Source organism: Mesoplodon bidens (genome assembly GCF_964165515.1).
Source record: "Mesoplodon bidens genome assembly, chromosome: Y".
Lineage (NCBI taxonomy): Eukaryota > Metazoa > Chordata > Mammalia > Artiodactyla > Ziphiidae > Mesoplodon > Mesoplodon bidens.
Window position 1 is genome coordinate 1,852,326 of NC_138180.1, and position 24,732 is coordinate 1,877,057.

General features: G+C 41.3%; 1 protein-coding gene across 1 annotated transcript in view; it reads right to left on the reverse strand.

Moving 5' to 3' along the window:
* Positions 1-5,316: 5,316 nt before the first annotated feature.
* Positions 5,317-24,732, reverse strand: part of LOC308609753 (putative helicase senataxin) — a 61,937-nt gene continuing 42,521 nt past the window's right edge. The window contains exons 16-24 of the mRNA XM_081223464.1: positions 23,920-23,991; positions 22,072-22,221; positions 20,788-20,895; positions 17,333-17,520; positions 16,620-16,712; positions 14,768-14,932; positions 11,213-11,311; positions 10,520-10,607; positions 5,317-6,514 (exon numbers count right to left, since the gene is read on the reverse strand). Of these exons, the coding sequence (XP_081079590.1) occupies positions 5,762-6,514; positions 10,520-10,607; positions 11,213-11,311; positions 14,768-14,932; positions 16,620-16,712; positions 17,333-17,520; positions 20,788-20,895; positions 22,072-22,221; positions 23,920-23,991 (1,716 nt within the window). The 3' untranslated portion in view covers positions 5,317-5,761. The remainder of the gene's footprint in view (positions 6,515-10,519; positions 10,608-11,212; positions 11,312-14,767; positions 14,933-16,619; positions 16,713-17,332; positions 17,521-20,787; positions 20,896-22,071; positions 22,222-23,919; positions 23,992-24,732) is intronic.

Here is a 24,732-nt window from a genome sequence, read left to right on the forward strand (position 1 = left end):
CATCACTTATATACACTCTGATGTGTATGATTTATTTCACAAAAGTTTTAAGAGCCAGGTCTGTGCCAATCAGTGGTCTGAGAATCACTGTGGACATACACCATTCCCAGGTCACATATTTGTTTTTTAACTTGCTTGGGATGCCAACCTTAATTCACGCAGGAAGATAAAAACTTCCCTTAGTGGCTGCTTTCTAACGTTGTAAAGACTGAAAATTAAATCTGAGATGATGTAGTAAATTAAAACGATAGTGATGTTTTTAGATCAAATTGTATGTGTTAAAGTGTATTTGATGGCTCGTTTTTAACATTGAAGAGAATTTGGCATATTCATCTCAGATTAGTTTTGTTATTTCAATTAGAAACCTACTAAATAACTCAGTTTAGGATTAAATGGAAAATTTAAGAACATTGTATTAAATGATATTTATTTGTTTTATTATTATTATTTTTTGATGTGAGGAAAAGAAACCTCAGGTTTTCTGGTTTCTTTTTTTATATTGTGAATTTTATTTTATTTTTATACAGCAGGTTCTTATTAGTTATCCATTTTATACATATTAGTGTACGTATGTAAATGGTATTTTTAAAAGAACTAGAGATTCACCGTGTTTATGAGTTTATTAGATTCACTAGATCAGGTTAAATACTAGAAGAGGTGGCAATTAAAGGGCTTAAAAAGAAAATTAGGGAACAGTTCTCAGAGCTTTCTGAGATGCTCTTCCTGGGTTAGAATCCGCAAATTCGGCTCAAATAAAATTTTCCAATTTTTTCTTTAAAAAAGTTTAATTTAAAAAAATAAAAGATTTAATTTATAAATGCACTTAAAAAAAACAGTGATGCCCTTATGCCTTTTTATGGCAGTAGACTATAAAGAAAAGATCAGAATTAACTATTTCAGATACTTGCAATGACCAGGGTGGGTATTTGGTAAAGGAAGCAGCAGCAATGTTTTGTAGTTTTCTGGAGGACCAGGAAAAGAGGCCCGTGTGAGCGGGGACTGTGGGAAAATCCTCATAGAAAACCCATCCCTCTGACCAGAGGAACCCAAATAAGATGTCCCTGTGACCTGAATGGTGGCAGTGTGGTTTTTGTTTTGTGTTTTTTTAAATAATTTTTATGGGAGTATAGTTGATTTTAAATGTTGTGTTAGTTTTTGCTGTACAGCAAAACAAATCAGTTATACATCCACATATATCCATTCTTTTTTAGATTCTTTTCCCATAGAGGCCGTTACAGACTAACAAGAAGCGTTCCCTGTGCTATACAGTAGGTCCTTACTAGTTACCTATTTTATACATAGTAGTGTGTACATGTCAATCCCAATCTCCCAATTTATCCCTCCTCCTCCCCTTCCCACCGGTAACCATGTTTGTTTTCTACATCTATGACTCTATTTCTGTTTTGTAAATAAGTTCATTGGTACCATTTTTTTAGATTCCACATATAAGTGACATCATATGATATTTGTCTCTGACTTACTTCACTCAGTATGACCATCTCTAGGTCCACGCATGTTGCTGCAAATGGCATTATTTTGTTCTTTTTTATGGCCGAGTAATATCCCATTGTATATATGTACCACATCTTCTTTATCCATTCCTCTGGGGATGGACATTTACGTTGCTTGGCTATCGTAAATAGTGCTGCAATAAACATCAGGGTGCACGTATCTTTTCAAATTATGGTTTTCTCTGGATACATTCCCCGACCTCCTTCCCCAGCCCCACTCTGCAGCCCTTGGGAATCTCCTTCTGAACAAAAGCAGAGATGGCCAGATGGTTTTTGGTGGCGGGCCTCGCCCCACTCAGGGCCCGTGGGGGGACCATTACTGAGGAAGGCACACGTGACCCCGATGGGCCCCAAGGCTGCTCCCCCTCCCTCCTGAACCCTTAGGAGCCAGGCCGCAAGGCTGGCCACTCGACGGAAACACCTGAGAGTGAGTTTAAGCTTAAGTTTAAAAAAGGAAAAGGCGACAAGTACTTGCCCCCAGACCCATGAAATCAGGAATTCTACAGTAGGGCCCGGGAGTGGGAATTTTTCTGAAGTTCCCCCAGGTGACTCCAAAGTGCACCTCCCAGGCTGAAAACTACTAACAATTTGATTTGCAGCAATACTCCTTAGACCAAAGGCAACAGTGTCCACCAGCACGGCTGGGCCCAAGCTCTAACGAAGAGAGCACAAAGGCAGCTCCTGTGGTTCCGAGCACCTTCCAACTGCAGACACCATTTATGCCATTTGACTTGGCAAATGCCTTCTGTACAGCAGGACAGGGTGATGATAACTCAGGTCCTTTCAGAGTTATGGAGGGACCCCCTGTGTACAGAACCAGCCTTCACGGTGCTGCAGAACATTGGGAATTCTATTTAAGCTGAAGCTAAATTTTAGTTTCCTCCCTGAATTATTTATTCCTCAAAAAATAAATGGTGAACCCCAGGAGATGGTGGTGACAGTGCGTGTTGCTCAGGAGGGACTTTAAAAATCACTGCTCCAGCTGCTGCAGTAACAAATTCCACAAATAAAATGGCCATCGCAGAGCGCTCACCTCCCATCAGGTCACTTGGCAAGCTGATCTCGCCCCAGAACACGTATGTCACTTTACGCTCGTGGGTGGTTGGTGCCTCCATCCGGAATGAGTGGGAGGCACAGCGAAGCTGATGGTGCCCATGTCCTGGCGGAGCACAGCACATCTGACTGCACCCCCTGAAGCCACTGCTTTTATAAAACGAGTTGTACTTTTGTAACCAGCAGTGGTGACCCCCAACTTGGCCATCTATTCCCTGCGCCCCCATTGGCGCCCCGGGAGCTCCTTTCGTGGGTCACTGTTCATCCATCCCTCCTCTCTCACCCGCTCCCCAATCTTAGCCTGGAGGTGAGCGTGCGTTTCTGGACCAAACGTCAACGTGTAACTGACACCACAACTAGCCACAGTGCACCCTGCAACCTTACGGGTAAGATTCCAAGAACAGCTGAGAAGCAAGGAGAGCTGGGGTTGTGGACTGGATGAGAAACCTGAATAAAACAAATCCCCACCAGATAACTGTGGCATAAAATAAATCTAATGGCAGACTAAATGGAGTATCTGGGAAGTACCTTGAACCTTCATTCAAAAACACATAACTCCTAAACCACGTCAGTTTTCTTGTTTCCACTTTTAATTCTGCCATTTTCCCTTAATGTTCAGGTTTTAACAAAGACAACAGGGCTATTGCTTGCCAAATCCCAGCTAGGAATTCAGAGCATAGAACAAATCAAAACTACAGCAAAAAAATTATCAATCTGTACAACTAACTTTAGAAAATAGTTTAGTACAATTTTGTTGTAAAACTCATTTACAGGAGGTTAATCACATGTACTTATCAAATTTCCTCCCGATAATACATGAAAACAAAAACTCAATAAACTATGCATAGTAAATCCAAAGCAAATTATATACAAAGAAGCAAAACAAATTTTTAAGTACAATATATGCATGTTCAAAGAACTAAGACTGAAAGAAGGCCACTTTCTTTAACGCCAGGGCAAGGACGAAACTAACAGCTGCATTTTTCACCTGCAGTAAGGTTAACCACCAATCAACAACACTGCTATGACAGCCACATCAGGAAAGGCCACACTGTACATATGAAATGCTTCATGCAAATACATACAACAGGAACCACCAATCGATTCCAATGCAATGTCAGGTATGACTGTTTCCTGCTGGGAGAGGCTGTCAGGACACAGGCTTGCTCATTACCAGAGATGATGCACTAATTCTCACGTTGCCAGACCAGGTGGAAGGTGGACCAAAAGTGAACACAACGTGTGAGAACAGGCACCAAACTTAACTGGAAATAACATCGTTTGGGTGGGGCAGCAAAGTACGTATGGTGGGGAGCACTTACTTCACGTGTTGTGTGAGCGGAGTGGGAGAAGTTCCTGACCCCAGCTCTTTCCAGCATGCCTCTTCTCTAAGCTTACAGGTTTTAGATTCTCTACATTGTCACTGCAAGTGTCTGCTAAATGAAGCATTTTACCAAGATAGCAGGAAAGTAAACTTAAAGAAACAATGAGCTTTCTTGCCAAAGGCCAGGCAGGAAGCTTACGAAGCCCCTACCCAGAGTGGGGCTCAGCCCGCCTCTGTCAACAGGGAGCAGGGGCTAACTGTGGGGACAGAGCACGTGCTCCCCGAGTGACAGGAGTGTTCAATCCCATCAGCAGAGGTCTGGAAACCAGAGGGAGGGACAAGGGTAACAAAGAAGTAGCATGCTTAAACCTTTGGCAACCAAATGTTTTTTTTTGAAAGCTCTTAATAACCTGCTTCAGTAGAATTCCTGATGAACACAAAGCCCTTTTTGCTTAAAAAGCAGATGACTGAAAAAGTTTCAAATGGTGCACATTCGTCTTCAGGAATGCATGCTTTCTCCCCCAAATTAACTAGGGCTGCAAAGCATTCACTACAAACCGCTAGTTCAAACAATGGTCAACTGTTACTAACACAGATTCTCAGTCTGTGATACCTCAACATCAGTGTGTGTGCGCTTGGAAAACTGGACTTTGACATTAGGCAGCCCTGCCCTCCATCAAGTCTCTCAAATCACCACCCACCATGGCCACCTCCTTTCACAGAAGCACAACCCCTCTAACCAGATCTTCCACCACAGCGGTGTATTTGTGTCAACTTACGATGGTTTCCAAAGATGACAGGCAATCTGTCAACTCTCTCCCTGTTCTCAACTCCCAAGCATTTGCACTCCTCTCCCATCCTTCGCTTTTTAGAGGATGTTTCTCTCCTGCCTAAAATATTGTATCTGGTCTGCCCTAACTGGTTCTCAAGCTGCCTGGTGACCAGTATCCCTTGGGAAGATGTTAAACATCCAGATTTTCATGAGTTGGATTCTCTTGGTGATCCCCAGGCTTCCACAAGCCACCCCAGCACTGCTCCAATACTTGGCAACCACTGGATTTGTAACCCACCAGTTGCAGGAAATTCACAATATGCTGGGGGGATCTGAATGACATTTCAAGAATTATTCTTTCATTTCACATTCTTCTATCTCACGAAGAATGAGAATTTTAGCTAGAGAACTACGTGCTGACTACAATGGGCAGACAAACTCATCACAGAAATGTAACATCCTGTGCCAAGGTGCCTCGTCTAAAAAGGTGCAGGAGTGGAACTTCACCTAACAGAGCTCTGCTTCCCAGGGTCTTGCCCAGGACACTCCAGTTGGTTTAACAGGACTCTGACCCAACGCATTGACTCACTTCTCTCAGGCCACCTGGGCTGTTAAAAACGTCTGTTTGCTACAACAATCTCTGAAAGGAACTGCCCTGCTCCCATCTTTTTTTTTTTAAATATAAGGTTGGTTCCGTTGAAAATGATTAACATTTTAAGCAGGGGAAAGAAAAGCTGTCTACCAGATTAAATTTTAAGAGGATTCTGTTATTTGCTATACAAATATACATTCCAACTTTTACAGCATCCTCTTAAAATCCTCCAGTCTGACCTTTCCTACAGAAGAACAAGAGATCAACATTTTAAGTCTTCGACTTCGAGGACATTATTACTGATACACAAATGCCTTCTGAAAGCTTTTGCAACTGACAAAATGTACTGAAGATGACCAAGAGGCCCATGTGTTAGGATACATTTTCTGTTTTCCAACAGCACACAAACTCCTTTAAGGAAAAAAAAATAATCTTATCTGGACAGTCCTACTAGCTGGTCATCTGAAATGTGCAGTAATGCTTGTGGCTGACAGTCTCATTTGGCTCCACTACAAAAGCTTCCTCTTCTTCAAGCTACTGTCCTCCTCCTCCAGTCCCCTCTCGTCCCAGCCTGAGTTCCTCTTTGTGTGGTGGCTCAGAGAGCCACGCCTCTCCTGATCCCCCTTGGTGAAGGCCCTGGTCTCCCTCCTGTGGCTGAGTGCCTCCCCTTCCTGGGCACATCTTCTCTCACTCGTGGAAGTATTGGTACTAGCAGCTGGAGGATCACACTGCATATGAGGTCTGTGGTTGTTCACAGCAGCTCCCTTGGCGGGGGCCTGCTGCCTGATACTGGTCACATCCTGGTGACTTCCGGGGGAGCCTGGCTCTACAGAGGGAGGCGTTGCTCCAGGATACCGGGGGCTCGAGGGCTGCAGCTCACAGAGGCACTTCCCTTTGGCTTCACAGCCCAAGCCCATCCTCCTAAGCAGTCGTGGGTCCCGAAGCCAGTCCTGAAGGGGTGGCCTTTCAGGGTCCTTTGCAGTAACAGTGACAGTGGCTTCTTTGGACTCAGAGGGTGAGGGGTACAGGGAAGAAGCAAGAGACATCTTGGCAAATTCACTGTCTAGCTTGTTGCTGGGCACTCTGCCCTGGGGTCTGGACACCTCTGGGGTGATAGCAGGAGGGTGAGTCAGACTTCTCTGCAGTACGGGCCTGCGTTTCAGAATCTTCATTGCATCGTGTCTATAGTTTTTGTTGCAAGTCTTAATAATGGCACCACGCTTCTGCGCATCCTGAATCAGGTGGTTCCAATGCTGGTTTTCCTTGAAACAAAGAGAAGGAAGAAAATTACATCCCAAAGAAACACTCATATGCTTGGGAAGCAGAGGTTCCAGCTTTCACTTCTGAACAAATAGTAAGTATACTTTCGTGAACAGATTCTCAAGAATCCATTACTTTTCAGACAAGGCTGAAAGGAAAAATAAGGTCGAATACAAAACTATAAAGCCATGCTGCTAGAACAGAACACTGGGAACCACCTCTAAGAAAGTACTTCCATCATTTTACCACTGATACTCAGGCCACGTGGTGAATTAGCTGTCATGCAAATCTGTACCAACTGCCGGTAGCCTCATGTAGCTCTTTAATCTTCAATTAAATAAAATTAAAAATTCATTTCCTCAGTTGCACCAGCCACATTTCAAGTGCTCAGCAGACACATGTGACTAGGGTTAGTATCCTGGACAACACAGACACAGAAGGGCTCCGTCATCCCACCAAGTTCCCTTTGACACTGCTGACCCTAGAGTCTTGCCTGTCTCCGGCCAAGGCTAACATTCTGGAAGAGGAAGGCTTGGTTTCAGAAAGCTCTAACTCTTGAGTGCATGCTGACTGTTCTAGAAAGAGGACCACAGCTTGCATCAAATTCCCAAAGGCTTCCCAAACTCCCAAGGGCTAAACCATCTTAATCTGCTGAGATAACTATTCCAAAGATGTCGTCTCACTTGTGTCTCTTTTCTAGAAGAGCTTAAATTATGAAAAGCACATCTAAACGGAAAAACAAAACAAAAACCCAACTCACGCATCTCTCCTCTCTTCCTTTTAGAGTTTCCTCAGCAATAAATTGCTTCTTTACAACCATCAGAACTTGGGCCTCTTTAGACAGAAGAAAGAGAGAGTATGAGGGAGGAAAAAAAGACAGAGACTGAAGGAAAGAGAAGGAAAGGATAGCTCCCCTCATGGGGGCTCCTGCACTATTCATGAAGGTGGGTAAGGGTATAGCAGTGAAGCTGCATACATAGTACTGACCTGCTGTGTGACCTTGGTCAAATCACTTGACCTCTCTGAGCCTGTTTCCTCACTGTAAGGTATGAATAGTATTTTATTTAAATGACTCTAAAATGTGCGTTGAAATAAAATAAAATAAATAAAATGCACTTTATTTTCACATTTTACCATTTCTGACTTTAGGGTGCCTCTAGGCCAGACAGCAGTTTCCATGTATGTAATCCTGGAGGAATTCATGGCTGGGCGACTACAACCTCTTGACTTTTAGTCAACAAACCACTTCTAAAAAGAATGAGTCCTGGCTCTTGCCTGAAAAATCTTTCCACAGACATCCTCTGATAAGACAAGAAAGTACCAGCACTACAACTTGGAGAATGGAGATCAGAAGTTGGAAAAAACCCCGGGACCACAGTGGGGCCCTCTCATGACACGCCTCTGACTGCACAGGGAATGGTTCGAGCGTCAGCAAGGGTACATGGGATGGTGAATGGGGACGACCAGAGTGTTAGTCTGAGAGTGAGATGCTTTCAGGGGTATCTTAGTCTACCTATTTTGCTGTTTTTCCTAGGTATGAACAAGAGTGGTATGACACTGGGTTGGCCAAAAAGTTCATTCAGATGCTACAGAAAAAAAAACAAATGAACCTTCTGGCCAACCCAAAAAAATCTGTCTAAAGTCTAAAAGAGTTCTTTCAGTCACTATAAGACAAAAATTCTAAGTGAAAATAAAGTGTCACAGTTCAATAGTGGAGCATAAAATAATGATGCACATAATATAACTATTGGCTTCTTGGATTTGATAAACTATGGTGGCAATGCAGACCTCACAGGGCCTTTTAAAGTAAGTCACGTAAATCAAGTGCACGGTACGGTGACCGCATGCATCAGGAAGGTGCATGTAAGCAGTACCAGGCTCAGATCTCCCTGACTCAGGAGAGCTCTTGAGAGTCCTACCCTGTGGCTGGAAAGCAGATGTAAAGCAGACGGCCTTGCTGCTATTTCTGCCAATTCTACTGCACCTAAACTTGCTGTTTAATCCAATCCCTAGATCACAAAAACAGTTCTGAGAAGGGGCTATTAGTCTTGATTTCTCAGAGGAAACCGAGTGCCTTAATCACTGATTCTATCTCCATAAGGGAAACTGGGCTGAAAAACCAAAAAAAAAAAAAAAAAAAAAAAGAGGCTCGGGAAGGGGGAAGCCCAAGGACAAATACGCAAGTTGGATTGCGAAGTCCAAATGATAAAGTGGAAGTTTTTCTACTCTGTTCTGTCAGTCTCTTTTTGTCACACTGGCTTCCCAGAGTGAAGATAATAACGTCTATACTGCAGCTAGACGTCAGTGGTCTTCAAATCTGCGTGACGGTGACTCTGGGGCTCACAGAGACTTACTCGGGGGGATGTGAGCACGTTTTCTGGGAATCAATTTCCAAACCTCAGCTTCCAAACCCCAGTTCCCTATGTCCTCCTGGGGCTTTTCTGCCCTTCCACTCCATCCTTCACAACCACAAGTCTCACCTGTCCCAAATCTGACCACAGGGCACACAGCTAGGGGAGGTAAACACGCCTGGGTGTCAAATAGAGGGGGTGGTAAACAGAGGGGTACCCATGAAGGCTCCTGCAATCAGGGCATCTAAGAGACACAACTCTATAAACATTTTACTTTTCGGGTTTGAACATTATCAAAATTCAACTGTGTGAAAAGAGTAATTGTTAATATGTTACTCAACTGACAAGATATCATTTGTTAATACTCAGATCCTTATGGTCACAGGAAAAATATATTTTTTTAAAAAAACTCTTCGAGGTAACTATACATTCATAGGAAGTTACCAAAACAGTCCAGAGGTTCCACACACCCTTCACACAGTTTCCCCAAATCGTTATGAAAACCAATTCTTTAAATTTTCAAATTTACATGTAAAGATTTTGTGGCAGAAAAGCCTAATAGTCATATTAACAGAAAGCCTTTTAATTATGAAAATATATAAACTACCCCCACTGAATTTTATCCTAAACAGTATAAATGGCAATTCAATTTTAAAGAGCAGAAAGAATAGCACTGCTCTCTATTCCACTGGATATATTTAAGAGTGGCATAATGGATTTATTTTTAATAGCTTTCTTTTAAAATGTCAAATATTTACAATACATTAGAAACAAAATCTTTATCAACACTTAACGATGAAACACTTTCAATATAAACTTAAAAGCGGAGGATACACAGCTTTTAAACATTCTTTCAAGGGGGTACACAAACAACAAAGGTTGAAGACCACAAATCTAGGTAAGAGCTGAATGAGAAAGACTGTATTTGGGCGCCCTCTGGTGGAACTAACCAAAACAGGGGAAAATCCTACTGAGTTGGCACCTCTCCTGAGATAAAACAATGACTCTGTTAAATACAGAAATTAGAGAAACTGAGTTATTACACCTAATGAGGCAGGCAAATACATGCTTTATCTAGCTGTGGTTCACCAAATTAAGCTGTACTATTACTATTTGTCGACTACACATGTAAACTTGCCCCTCCTTCTACAGGAGTATCTGTACGCATGGATGAGCTCTGATGCCACTCACCCCTCAAGGGAAACAGCAAGCAGTGCTGCTCTAAGTGCCAAGACAGAAATGAAGATCCAAGCACTTTCCTGCAAATTCCCCCTCTCTCTGGCATTAAGCTAGGCTAATAGCCACATTTACTGAGTGTTTACTAAGTGCTAACCAATCTTCTAGCACTTTACATATATGGGTTTACATGTCTTCTTAACAATTCTACGATGTAGATACAATTTTTTTAAAGCTCATCTTGAGAGTACACTACGGATACCTGCGTCTTGGGCTAAGAAAGGGTGAGCGGTTTAGGCATTATAAAAGCTCCCAGGAAGAAGCTGCTGGAGGACAAAACAACCAGTGGGAAGAGGCTCATTATTGTTTGTAGCCTCAAAATCATTTCCACTTTGATGAAAAATAAAAACAAAACCTCAACCCGGTATCAGTCATCATGAGCAAACTCTGGAGTTCCCCGGTCCTCTAGAATGTACCTACCATCAGGGTCCTCAAATGTCCCAGGATGAAGAGGCTGTACTTGGCTCGTGTGATGGTGACATTCAATCTCTGCAAACTTGCCAGAAACCTAAGCAATAGAAGGAAAAAAAAAAGAGTTACTTCTTTCTTCAGAAAGACTCGGCATGTCAGTGTAGGTGAGACACAGGCATTTCAGACAGCTTTTCTTGGGCTCCTGCTTTAAGCTCGTGGTGCAGGATCCGACACAGAAGCAATTCCCATTAAGGACAGCAAACAAACAAGAGGCCCAGTGCTTTCCTTCAAAGTGATGCATCTGTCTGTCGATTTCCTATTTTGACTTGGATGAGATATTGGAAATTTTAATGGTATGATTTTTAAGCCTTCAAAGATCCTAAAAATATGATAGTAGATCAATTATGACACATACCATGGAGAGGAGCATGCCCCTGCAAAATATACTGGATTCAATAATCTGTTTCACTCTTATCAAGTGAAACAACAGATTCACACTGTGACATGGGTTAATACACAAGGTACCAAGAGAAGCAGACCTAACAGTGGATCAACTTCACAACTTAAAAAAGAAACCTTCATGATATTACTCAATTTTTTATATAAGAAAATAGAGCAAATGATGGTATTCTCTAACAGTGATTAAAAAGATCTAACTCTGGATCATAAACAAGCAAAGAATCAATGATGACAGTTACCCACCCAATTGAGCCTTGCATGGCATTTGCTCTGACACATGTAACAATAATACAGTCTTTCTCACGACCCTGGAAGGCATCCACGCTATCTACTTCTGCTGGCCTATTTACGAAGAGAGAAACATATTTGCTGAAAAAAGATAATTATTAAATATACATATTTATACAGTAGTATTTCTTACTTTTGTAGTGCTATCTTTTAAAACTGGAGTAGAATTCACATAACACAGAATTCACCATTTTAAAGCACACCATTTGGTGGTGTTGAGTCCATTCACTACAGTGTGCAGTCATCACCGCTATCTAATTTCATAGCATGTCCATCACCCAGGAGAGAAGCCCTGCGCCTATCAGCCATCAGTCTCTATCTCCCCCTCCCCAGGCCCTGGCAACCACTAATCTACTGTCTGTCTCTATGGACTTTTCTACATGGGAAATTTCATATAAATGGAATCATAAAATATGGGACCTTTTGTGTTGGGCTTCCTTCACCTAGCATAATGTTTTCAAGGTTCATCCGTGTCGTAGACTGGTAACAGTACTTCATTCCTTCCACGACTGACTATTCGCTTGTACAGATACACAATTTACTTCTTACCTATGTACCATTTTGGGACATTTGGGTTGTTTCCACTTTTTGACTATCATGAATAATGCTGCTACGAACATTCATGTACAAGCTTTTGTGTGAACCCTTTCTCAATTCTTTCAGGTATGTACCTAGGAGTGGAATTGCTGGGTCACGTGGTAATTCTATGTTCAACTTTAGGAGGAACTGCCAAACTGTTTTCTGCAGTTTCTCATCAGCAATGTGTAAGTATTCTAATTTCTCCACATCCCTTCCAAAACTTGTTATTGTTTTTTTTTTTTTTTTTGTAATGATAGTCATCTTGGTGGGTGTGAAATGATATCTCCTCACTGTGGTTTTGATCTGCATTTCCCTCATGACAAATGATGTGGAGCAGCTTTTCATGTGCCTGTTGGATTTCTGTTTATCTTCTTTTGAGAAATGCTCTTCACATCCGTTGCCCGCTTAAAAAGTTAGATTATCATTTTATTAAGTTGTATGAGTTCTTTATATATGCTGGATATGACTTGTCAGATAAATATTTTGCAAGTATTTTCTCCCACTCTGTGTGTTGTCTTTTCACTCTTTTGATAGTGTGTCCTTTGAAACACATAAGTTTTTAATTTTTATGAAGGCCAATTTACTTCTCCTTTGGTTACTGGTGCCTGGGTATCATATCTAAGAATCTGTTGCCTAATCTGAGGTCATATAAATTTACCTTTGTTTCCTTGTAAGTTTTATAGTTTTGTCTCTTAGACTCAGAGCACTCATTCATTTTGAGTTAATTACTCTATACAGTGTGAGACAGGGGTCTAAATTCATTCTTTTGCGGGTGGATATCCAGTTATTCCAGCACCATTTGTTGAAAAACTATTATTTCCCCAATGAGTAGGCTTGGCACCCTTGTTGAGTATCAACTGGCCATGAATGTATGGACTGATTTCTGGAATCTCACTTCTATTCTATTGGTCTATATATGTCTACCCTTATGACAGTACCAGTGTTGATAGCTTTGTAGTAAATTTTGAAAGAGGGAAGTGTGAGCCCTCCAACACTGTTCTCTGTCAAGCTATTTAGGGTCTCTTGCACTTCCATGTGAATTTTAGAATAAGCTTGTCCATTTCTGTAAAAGAAGGTAGCTGGAATTTTGACAGAGGTAACAATGAATCTGTAGATCAACCTGGGGAATGGTGCCATCTTAACAATATTAAGTCTTCCGATCCATGGACATGAAATGTCTTTACATTTATCTAGTACTTTAAATTCTTTCAACAACGTTTTGTCCTTCTGTGTATGAGCTCACACTTCTTTGGTTACATTTACTCCGAAGTATTTTGTTCTTTATGATGCTAGTGTAAATGGAATTTTAAGAAATTTTCCTTTTCAGACTTCTCTAGAGTGTAAAGAAATACAACTGATTTTTGTATACTGATCTTGTACCTTACAACTCTGCTGAACTTGTTTATAAGGACCAGTAGTTTGCATAGATTTTTTTAGGTTTTTCTAGATGTAAGAGTATGCCGTTTGTTTTTTGTTGTTATTGTTGTTAGCTTTTTGCGTGTGTTTTTTTGTTTGTTTGTTTGTTTTTGGATTTTTTGTGGCCACACAGCATGCAGGATCTTAGTTCCCTGACCAGGGATCAAACCCATGCCCCCTGCGGTGGAAGCATGGTGTCTTAACCACTGGACCACCAGGCAAGTCCCAGATTATGCCATTTGTTAAGAGACACTTTTACTTCTTCTTTTCCAATATGGATGCCATTTATTTCCTTTTCTTGCTTAATTGCTCTGCATAGAACTTCTAATACAGTGCTGCACAGAAGTAGTGCAAGTAGAGAGAGTAGAGAGTGGCATCCTTCCTCATCATAGGGGGAAAGCTTTCAATCTTAGCATCAAGTATGATGTGTTAGCTGTGGGTTTTTCATAGATGCTCTTTATTAGGTTGAGGAAGTTCCCTTCTCTTCCTAGTTTGTTGAGTATCTTTATCATGAAAGGTTACTGCATTCAGTCACATGTCTTTTCCACATTTATTCAGATGATCACCATCATGTGGGGTTTCCCCCTTTAATACGGTATATCACACTGACTGATTTTCATATGTTGAACCAACCTTGCATTCCTGAGATAAATTCCACTTGGCTGTGGTAAATAATCCTTTTAATATGCTGCTGAGTTCAGCTGCCATTATTTTGTTGAGAACTTCTGCATCCATATTCATAAAGGATATTGGTCCATAGTTTTCTTTTCTGGTGATGTCTCCATGGCTTTGGTATCAGGGTAATAATGGCCCCATAAAATGAGTTAGAAAGTGTTCCCTTCTATTTTTTGGAAGCATTTGCATAGGACAGGTGCTAATTCTTAATGTTGGACAGAATTCACCTGTGAAGCCTGATCCTCTGTTTTTCTCTGTTGGAAAGTGATTACTAACTCACTCTTTTTACATTTAATAGGTCTATCCAAAGTTTCTGGCTTTTCCTAGAGTCAATTTTGGTACTTTGTGTGCTTCTAGGTGCAGAAACTTTTGAGTTAATGGATTTCTAATATTTAATTTTTTTATTTTACTGTTGAGGTATAAAGGAGACAAAAACATGATCTTCACCCTATACATGAAGGCACTAAAAGGGTTAAATAATTTATTGTAAGGGAAAATGTGAATACATGATTCTCAGTAGAGTTAGAATTCAGATAACAAGTCATCCAACTAAAGGTAAAGGCCTGAAGAATTTCTCAGTCACTTCCATTGTCAAGTGTAACGGTGATGACATTTGAACTGGCAGGAGGCACTCCATCTGCAGGGGCGACACGTGTAACCACACTCCCTCCCAGCACAAGTCTATGGAGCCAGGGTCCTAGTCTCCTTGTTCTATACTACCAGGGTCTAAGACCACTCCCTAGAGTTAAGTTTCCTTTGCTTCTTTCCTTCTATCCCCTCTTTCTTCTTTTTAATTCAACAGAAAAACTCAAAATCTCTGTAAAAATAGAGATGCCTCACCCTTTTCTATCAAACTCTTTGTCCAAATCCTTCTGAATCATCGTCTTCTGAGCCTTGTAATGGGTTATTATGCCAATGTTTCGGAAAGTAACATCCCTTCTTCTGTCTTTCATAAGTTTAATTATTTCCATTACCAGTTTTATTTCTTGAACATTTACATATGAGCTAAATAAGATGAAAACAAAAAAATACAACACATCAAAACTAATAGCAGCCCAATTGCTAAGTTAAGTTCCACTTTGTTTTCCACTACAGTAAAGGGTACATAGGTAGGTTTCATCTTTATTCAGTCAGCAGTGATTCAAAGAGGCTGTTATAATGACCATTAATATTGTACATATGAATAAATATAAAAATAACTGCCCAGTGAAACACAAAGTTGTAGGAGAGAAAAGTGGTTCGAGTTACGTGATGTTAAGGCACCAGTTTCTTCACTTATTAAAACAGGGATAGCCACAGTGAGAACGAAAGTATTCATAATAATAATGAAGATATGACTAATGAATAGCTAACATTAAGGATTGACTATCTTCCCCACACTGAGAAAAGTGCTTCAGATGTACTACCTTCCTGCATTCCCCACCACAGGTCATGCAGATCATGCACCACATGACCGAGAGGATGGCAGCCACACGGACTAAATGTGACCCGGCTCCCAGAGATGAACAAACACGGGGCCCTACAGCAGGATCACGTCCTCTGTCCTTGCTGGCCTCATCCTGCACTCCCAACTCATCTCCTGAACTACAATGCGTTCCCTCATCACCATACCAAATGCAACATGTGTGCACACTGGGGGATGCCCTGCACGCGCAACTTTATTCCCGAGGCTACCTTATCTGTCTCACTTTAAAGCCTTAAATATTCACTATTCTAATTTCAAGACTTACTATACGGACAAGCCAGTCAGCTAGCTTTCTTTTCCATACCTGAAAGCTTTATTTGGTCACCTCTCAGGCCAACTCTCTTCCCGTGACCATCCATCTCCATAATACTTATGCGGTAAACTCTCAATCCCCTGCTCCATTCCAACAGACCCCACTACAACTTCCACAGTCCCTCTGGAATAGCAACCCCCCAGCCAACTGCTCCGTATTTCTGACTTCTTCACTGAGGGGCCCCTCCTTCCACCACTATTAACTAATATCTTATTCTCATGGAGGACACCACTTGCTTTGCAGCTCTCTCTTCACACAGAGGTGGAATTTCTATTTCTTCATACGTCATGATGCAGGGGTGGCATTTCTATCTGTGCTAACAAATGCAGCCTCCGGGCTCCTCCTCCTTTATTCTCTCACAAGAAGCCCCGGCTCCTCTGAGATGCTTGCTAATTAGCAACCACTGCTCCTTTTGTGCTGTCATTCACAAACCACCTGATTCACAATCCAACATGCTGGAAGTATTGTCCACCCTCTGCCTCACACCTTGATTCAACTGTATCTGTACTTATCCGTCACAATACTTAACCCAACTGGAACCATTAATCACCACGGTGATGGCCTGGTTAATGTCTGTCTCGCCTGTTGGACCACAGCAGCCTTGCACTGGGGCCACGTCTGTTTTACTCACAGCTGGGATCTCAGCATGGATCTACTGAAGTGCTGACCGCATTTTAGGTAACATAACCCCCATTACCCAGTTAAGAAAAAAATAATCAAGACTGAAATATATAAAGACATCAGTAATTTATGATTGAAAAGGTGAAGTTATCAACCCAGCTAAAAGAAAATGATTGTGCACTGGCACTAGGCAGAGAGATTTATATGGAAAGTATTTTGAATTTAAATATGAACAGAAACAATACAAAAATTCTGGGACCATCAGTGGGGACTGAAGAAAAAGGAGAACTTACTCATTATCCCGCTTTTCTGAACCATCTTCAACATCAAACACGAGGTAGGGTTGAAATGGCCAGTCAGATGAACACCGAATGGTCTCTGTCATTCTACAAAAGAGCAGCCACCATTTAGAATGCAAGTCAAATTACAAGAGAAAATGTTTTAGAATTATTATTACTATTTGTTCTTTCTGTGGAAGAGAGCAAGGGAAAGTTAAGAGGACAAGAAGGACCTTCTTTTTAAATAAAATTAAATACTTGTAAATAACATATTTTAGTGAGAGGTAGCAGGTGAATTTCATTTCTATTCTAGTACTAGGGAGAATGACCCATGTAAATTAAAATATAACAATCATGATTGGAAAGTTACTCATAATACAGTAAGTGAAAAATGCATGCTACAGTATACTATGTAGAGCATGGTGTGCTTTTTTCCTCCAAAAAAAGGAGAAAAAGTAAAAAAAAAAGATGTGCATAGTACAAGGACTGGAAGTAGATATAACAAAATGTTACCAGTGATTACTTCTGGGTAGTATCAATAGGGGTTGGGTTTATCCCTTTCTTTTCATTTATCTGCATTTGCTACAATCAATAGGACTTTTGTAATTAAAATTATTAAACCTTTGTGTTTTTAATAACAAGACCTAAAAGCACAACAAAAGAGCTATTCTTCCTAAGCAGCCAAACCTACAAATAAAACAGGTGAACATGCAATGAACAGAGCTCACCTATTTGTTTTCAAGTTCCTGTTATAAATGTAATTAGAAGGGAAGAGACATATGTCTGGGTGCATCCTGTACTGAATGGTGAGCTGTAAGACAGGCAGCCTGCCAATCACGTTGTGCTCCACGTTCTCTTCCAGAAGGTTGTAGAAGCGGGCCATCATCGACTGGTCATAGCCATACTCCTGGGCCTTCTGAAAGGAGGAAAACAAAACAATAATCTGCAAGAATTCATGTGTACTTTTCCCACTATTAAAAAAAAAAACAAAACAATCACTGAGCTCTCAAATGTACAAGGTATTACCAACAACCAAAGATTCAGAGAGAGAAGATATTTCCGACTCCAGCCCTAGAAAAGCCATGTAGCTTGACTACAAAAGTTAAGGTATTTTCCCCTTATTTAGAAAACCCACATACTGCTTATGAACGAGATGTGATCTTGTGAATGACCACAACTGTCGCTATTTTATAGGTGCTAACAGGGGTCACCTGAAAGAATCAATGATAAAAGCAGCAAAGAACTGTAACCCAGATTTTAACAATTATTTCTGGGCTATGCTATCACAACTAGAAATAATGAATGCCATTGTAAATAAGCCTCTGAAAGACCACTTTCTTCATCCATCCATCATATACCAAGCAGCTAAAATTTGGGGTGCTGACAGTCTACAGTGAAGATCAAATGTCACAGAGCTTACATTCTAGTGGAGGACACAGGCAACTAAGTTGATTTCATAAATCCAAGAAAGGGTTACAAAACCTGTGATCTGAAACACAGTGACTTAATTGACAAACGAAGAAAACTGTCTTAATGTTATCACGGTCGTGCCTTGGGATATACTTTTCAATGGTAGCATCATATCAAGATTCAAAAAGTATTACGTCTTAAATAATCTAGAAGCAAAAAATGTGCTCTGGAAAACCCACTAGGATGATGCAATCTTTATGAGTGACGTTGACAATATGAGCGTTGAAGATGTATGTGCAAAGTTTTAATAAACCTGTTTCACAAACTATCAGAGTGGAGAAAACAGGCGTTACTTCTTATTTATATTAGTTATATATGTGATTATTTACATATGTGATATTAAATAGGTTTGTATAATTAAAGAGAATATTTTTAGTAGACATTTGGCAATTTCATCTATACCCCCCAAAGTTTATCTATTCAAGTTAGCTAAAAAACCTCATTTATTTCACTCTGTGAAAAAAGAAAGAGGTTTATATGAGGTAACACATCTACTTCCAGAAAAAAAAACTGAGTCCATCCTACAAAATGATGGAGATTTTTATGTTTTGACATGAACATATATCCCTGATCTATTTACTGACTGGAAAAAAAGGTAATTTGGTACAGACTGATTCTTCCACCTTTAAACAAGGTCAAAACCTACATACAGGGCTTCCCTGGTGGCACAGTGGTTGAGAGTCTGCCTGCCAATGCAGGACCCAAGGGTTCGAGCCCTGGTCTGGGAAGATCCCACATGCCACGGAGCAGCTGGCCCCATGAGCCACAATTACTGAGCCTGCGCGTCTGGAGCCTGTGCTCCGCAACAAGAGAGGCCGCGATAGTGAAAGGCCCGCGCACCGTGATGTGGAGTGGCCCACACTTGCCACAACTAGAGAAAGCCCTCACACAGAAACGAAGATCCAACACAGCCATAAATTAAAAAAAAAAAACCTACATACATATACACAAATTTATACATTCCCTATAGCCATCTGACATTCTGAATCTAGTAACTTATTTACTGTCTGTTACCCACTAGAATGTCAGCTTCATGAGGGCGAGGATTTTTTTTCTCTTTGTGGTATGCGGGCCTCTCACTGTTGTGGCCTCTCCCGCTGCGGAGCACAGGCTCCGCACACGCAGCCTCAGCAGTCATGGCTCAGCCGCTCCGTGGCTTGTGGGATCTTCCCGGACTGGGACACGAACCCGTGTCCCCTGCATCGGCAGGCGGACTCTCAACCACTGTGCCACCAGGGAAGCCAGAGGTCAGGGATTTTTGTCAATTTTCGTCACTGTCATGACGCCAGAACTTAAAAACAGTGCTTGAATTAGCCTGGCACTCAATGAACACAGACTGAAAAAAAGTCAACACACACATGCCCACAAACTGTTCAAATACTCACTAAACTGTTCATAGTACTTATCCCTAGGGTTAGAAAGGCATGCTGAGAAAATTAACTTTGTAATTATTTTCTGAATCTTCTCAATAAGCCTCTATTATTTTTGCAACAATAAGAAAAGCCCAAATGGATTTTTCTCATTTCTGCTGTTTTTAATCAATCACCAAAGGAGACAGTGAAGTTGAGGCCTATCGACAACCCTTTTCACTAACCACGTGCTAAGGCCCTTCAGGAAGTTAAATCAGTAGGTTTCTGAAATACTGCAACTATTCAAGGAATGCAGGGCAGAGCTGGCTCCTCCTAGGTCTCCACAAGCAGAACCCCCCACAGCAGCTCTGTCCTATGGACAAGGTTTTCACTCAGGGACATGGGCGCTCCTAGGCTACTCCCTTGAACAGTCACGCACGAGTGTTCAGACGTCAAAGAACTGCACTATCATTTTGATGATTCCAAAGTCAAAAACAATACTAACCAAAAAAACCTGCTTTCTTTCCATAACGTAACAGAAATGCTGTGAAAATGGTCTGTTCTCTGGGACAGTTTATGCAGCCACTACTCTATATTTGTACAAATAATCTATGTATCAGTAAAATGCTCAAATTTCATTAAACTTCAAAACCGTCATCTAGACCTATGAAGATTACCCAAAACATCTGAATCCTGATTCTGCTGTGCATTTCTAGGAGCCATCTTTAGTGAGATTTAAGAAACGAAGTGAAGGGAACCACAACTTTGGTGCTCATCTTCCCACAAGCACAGCCCACAACCTCTTTCCTTTCACCACCTTCCCTTTCAGAGGATGTGAGGGACACCGGCATTTTCCTGTGCTATAGGATACAGAATCCTAAAATTGAAAACGTTACTGTAAGAATAATTTCTCTTTATACTGTTTTCCTCAAATTTGCACATATTGAAAGATAAATCAGGAGGTTGGATTCTATTCCCTGCTTTTAAAGTTTTTCTATTATTATTGTTTTGGTGTTTATGTTACTAAAATAAATCAGATACAGCCCTTAGAACAGCTGCACACTGCCTTTCCCAAAGGAACAGCCCACTGCACATGGGACATCCTCCTCCTAAACTTCTGGTCTGTGACACTCACACTGCTCCTGTCACACACACATAAGCACATTATGAACAAAGGAACATTTCCGGAGACTTTCACTATGAAGGCTCTCAACAGTGGTTCTCTTTTCTCAGCCATTCCCTATTTATCCTTGCAAATAAGAGATGATGATCCAAGAAAGACCGCCCCGCCGCCCCCCCAAAAAAAAAAAAAACCCAAACAAGCCCCTACCACTTTAAAGCAACACGAATGTGAAAAAACATACCATAGAAATGACTGTGGGAGGGAGCTGCTTAGGATCTCCTACAAGGATGAGCTTGTTGCAACGATGTATGAGTGGAGTAAGAGTTTCAACTTCACAAGACTGTCCGGCCTTGGTAAGAGAGTACAGAATGGAGACATAATCAGAATTATCTCTATTATTTATTTATCCATATACAGTCTATCCAATTCACAAGTGTCCTAACCATTCAGAAACATACACTTTCTCCTTCTGCACCAAAGATCAAAAATAAGAACTTCCTTTGGTTAGAAAACAAAACAACAAAAACATTCTAAATGCCGAACCGGGGGAAAAAGACCCACACACGTTTTGAAGTCAGCCACCACTCAGGTGCCACTACCACCTGGGAAGCAGCCCATAAGCAAGAAGGGCCATGTCATGTCCCCAGTTTGTCTTCTTTGTCCCTGCTGGGCACATGCCTGGGGGGACTGTGTGTCTGTGTGCCCCACCCCCTCTCTCTTCCTTGCTCCTCAGTAGGCCGCTTCAGTTGCAAGACTCAAGCTTCTTTTCAATTCAATGGCATTTCCTTCAATTATTTCATCACTTCCACCTTTTCTATTCCTTCGTTTTGGTGAATACTGGATCTTGGATCTCCTGGATGGGTTCTCTGTACCTCATTTTCCATCTCTTTTGTCTTCTGGCTCTACATTCTGGCAAACAGTAGGTACCCAATAAATGTTTGCTCAATGAATGAAGTAGAAATAAAGATGTTAGCTGAAAATACGGTGGCTCAGAGCTGTCCAGAGTTATATTAAAAATGCTTCAAAAGGTCACCAGAGGGCTTCCCTGGTGGCGCAGTGGTTGAGAGTCCGCCTGCCGATGCAGGGGACACGGGCTCGTGCCCCGGTCCGGGAAGATCCCACATGCCGCGGAGCAGCTGGGCCCATGAGCCATGGCCGCTGAGCCTGTGCGTCCAGAGACTGTGCACCACAACGGGAGAGGCCACAACAGTGAGAGGGCCACGTACCGCAAAAAAAAAAAAAAAAAAAAGGTAACCAGAGATATCCCAAGCAGGAGCTAGAATAATCCTTGGGAGGGATTTTATGAAGAACAATCAGGAATCTCTAAGACTACAGTCCCGATACTGAAAAAGCAATTTTCATCGTGGTGGGTCATTAGCAGCGTATTTCAACATAAGAGAATACATATGTAATGGCAGGTCAAAATCAGATGCAAAGACCACTTTGTCAACATCTCGGCAGCCACTCTTCATCTAAGACTTACTCCTTACTCCTAGCAAAGCTGTATGGCCGACTGCTTACTGACCTCATCAACAATGACACAACTAAAGGGGACACCCCCTTGCCCACGGAAAGCAGCCTCGAGCAGCAAACCACCACTCGTGCTCAGTGTGCAGCAGATGATGTGGGACTCTAAGATGATGATGTTCTGTGTCTTTTGTGGGCATCTTTGAACCTAAGAGAATAAAAGTTCATCAACATTCAGTTGTATATAAATTCTTAACTACACTTATTATGTGGCAGAATAATGTCTAGTAAATGTTAGGTAGGAACCTCAAGCCTAGAAAAGAGAAGAAACATTCAAGATAATCAGAAGCCACCAGAAAGAACACTTTGCAGTGGAGTCTAATCTCAGAACATGAGTTAATAATAAGCACATTAAGAAAAATTTATTCAGGTTTAATTTGGTCGAAGTGGATTACAATTCTTACAGCCTGACGTATGAGGGAAGGTATCAGAATAAGCAAAGATTAAGTAATTCTACTGAGTTGTGAAGCAATTATCTGAGTAAAACCAGGATCAGAACTAAGCCTGAACATACACTTTGCTGTTAGTTTTTAAGTATGTAATATTGTTCTTTTATAAGGGATAGTACCAACAAAAACGCCTGTGAAACTGACAAGCATTCTAGTTCCACAGTGGAATCCAACAACCTTGGTCCAGACTATAATGGAATAAACTGTGATGGAGACTAACAGTATGAATGACACCTCACAATGCATATCATTCAGTGTTCAAATTAATAAACTAGTACTCTCATCATAGATTCAGGTAGCCTATCTCCCCTCCTGAAAAAGCTGTCGTGAATCATCCCTGAACATGTGATAGATTCAACCATGGAGGCCAAGGCATGTATGTGAAGAGAGGGTGGCAACTGTGGCCTTCTGGTGCTCACATGTTAACTGTCACATACCTCTCCTCTCAGCTATCTAATGAGTAAAACTGCCAAGGACAATTAATTTAATGGCCCACAGAACAATGTGATCAGCGGCAAAAACCATAATACAGGTAAACATGGACTTCATCCTTAAATGTGGGAAGATTAATTTTGGGCTCAGCTTAAAGTTTTAATAAAAAGCTTTCCACATAACTTTTGATTTAAATAAACAAACTGCTAGTGGAAATACACATTAAGTTCAATTATATTTATTTAGCCACACAGAGAAGGTCAATAATACATTCAAGAGGAAAACCACAGCTCAAAAATACAAATACCATTACCGGTTGAGTATTACCCTCTCTTTCCCTGACCGCCAATTCATTTCATTAAGGGCTGCATGCTGGTGATGGGGTACACACCTGGCTCATTCTAGCTTTGACCAATATAAATGTTAGTTGATATTTTTATATCCAAAGAAAACTGGGAAAAGTTATACATGTTATAGAAGGATTTTTTGTGATCAGAAACAAGTAAAAGGAGTGTATGCTTTCAGCCAAAAACTGAGAAAAAAGGTGCTTATATTTCTTGGGCCACATCCCAGCCACTGTCACTCTACCTGAATTCAGATGTGTATTTTTTTTTTCCTGTATCTTCAAATAGTTACTTATTTATTTATTTATTTGGCTACGCTGGGTCTTAGTTGTGGCATGTGGGATCTTCCCGGCAGCGTGTGGGATCTTTTAGTTGCAGCATGAGGGATCTTTTAGTTGTAGCATGCGGGCTCTTAGTTGCAGCACATGGGATCTAGTTCCCTGACCAGGAATCACACCCACACCCCCTGCAATGGAAGCAGAGTCCTAACCACTGGACAGCCAGGGAATTCCCCCAAATTTTTAAATGTAATTGAGAAAAGACCACAGGTTGTCTGAACTATTTCATAATTTTAAAAAAGAAAAAGTAATACCAGTAAAGTGCTACACGTGAACTACTTACCTCTTTAATTTTAGAAGAAAGCTCCTGCCTTTCTTGTGAAACTTTGGCCATTTTTTCATCTAATTCTTGCCTCTGGAAAAAATCAGAATGCCATCATTAAAATTAAATTAAGCATTTTAAAATGCTTTCCAATGGACTGCCTCACATTTCAAAAGGGTGAGCCAGTACTTTACCAATGAAAAACTGATTCACCCAGTGTGTTTTCTCTATACCAGTCTTTCTGTATTGCTGTGTGTCAGAGTTTAGCTAAGCTACTCCATGGTACTGATGCCCTGGCATCCATTTTGTTTGGCCAAGCAGCCTGCAGAGACCCCAAACTAACACTAGGCCCCTTCACACACATGCATGCCCTAGATGGCAGCCCGTGGAGTCACCGGCCCACCAGCCAACATAAGCTCTTGTGATCAACAGTCTCCTCTGCCATCCAGTGCCTTCCCCTTATATGCCCTTTAGATAAGAGACCCTCTAAGCTACTTACCAAAACCCTGCTCTTTCAGTTAAAATTGGCCAATCCAGCCCTAGCCTGGGAACCCCAAAGTACTCCACGCATGGACTCTGATCATGACATGTGCGCCAGGGCCTGCCTCTCTCTGTCTGCACTCTCCCTTGACCTGCCTGTCATGCCCCACGAGACATGCCTTATACCTCCCTCAAGACCTGTGAAAATAAACTTCTCTATTTCGCTTTCTCTTGTGGTCTGTTTTTAAACATCAGCTCATTGTCCAGCAACCCGACAACCAGCACCCCATGCTTCAATCAGTAGGTGCTAATTTGATAAATTCTTTTATTTTTTGTGGCCACCCTGTGCAGCAT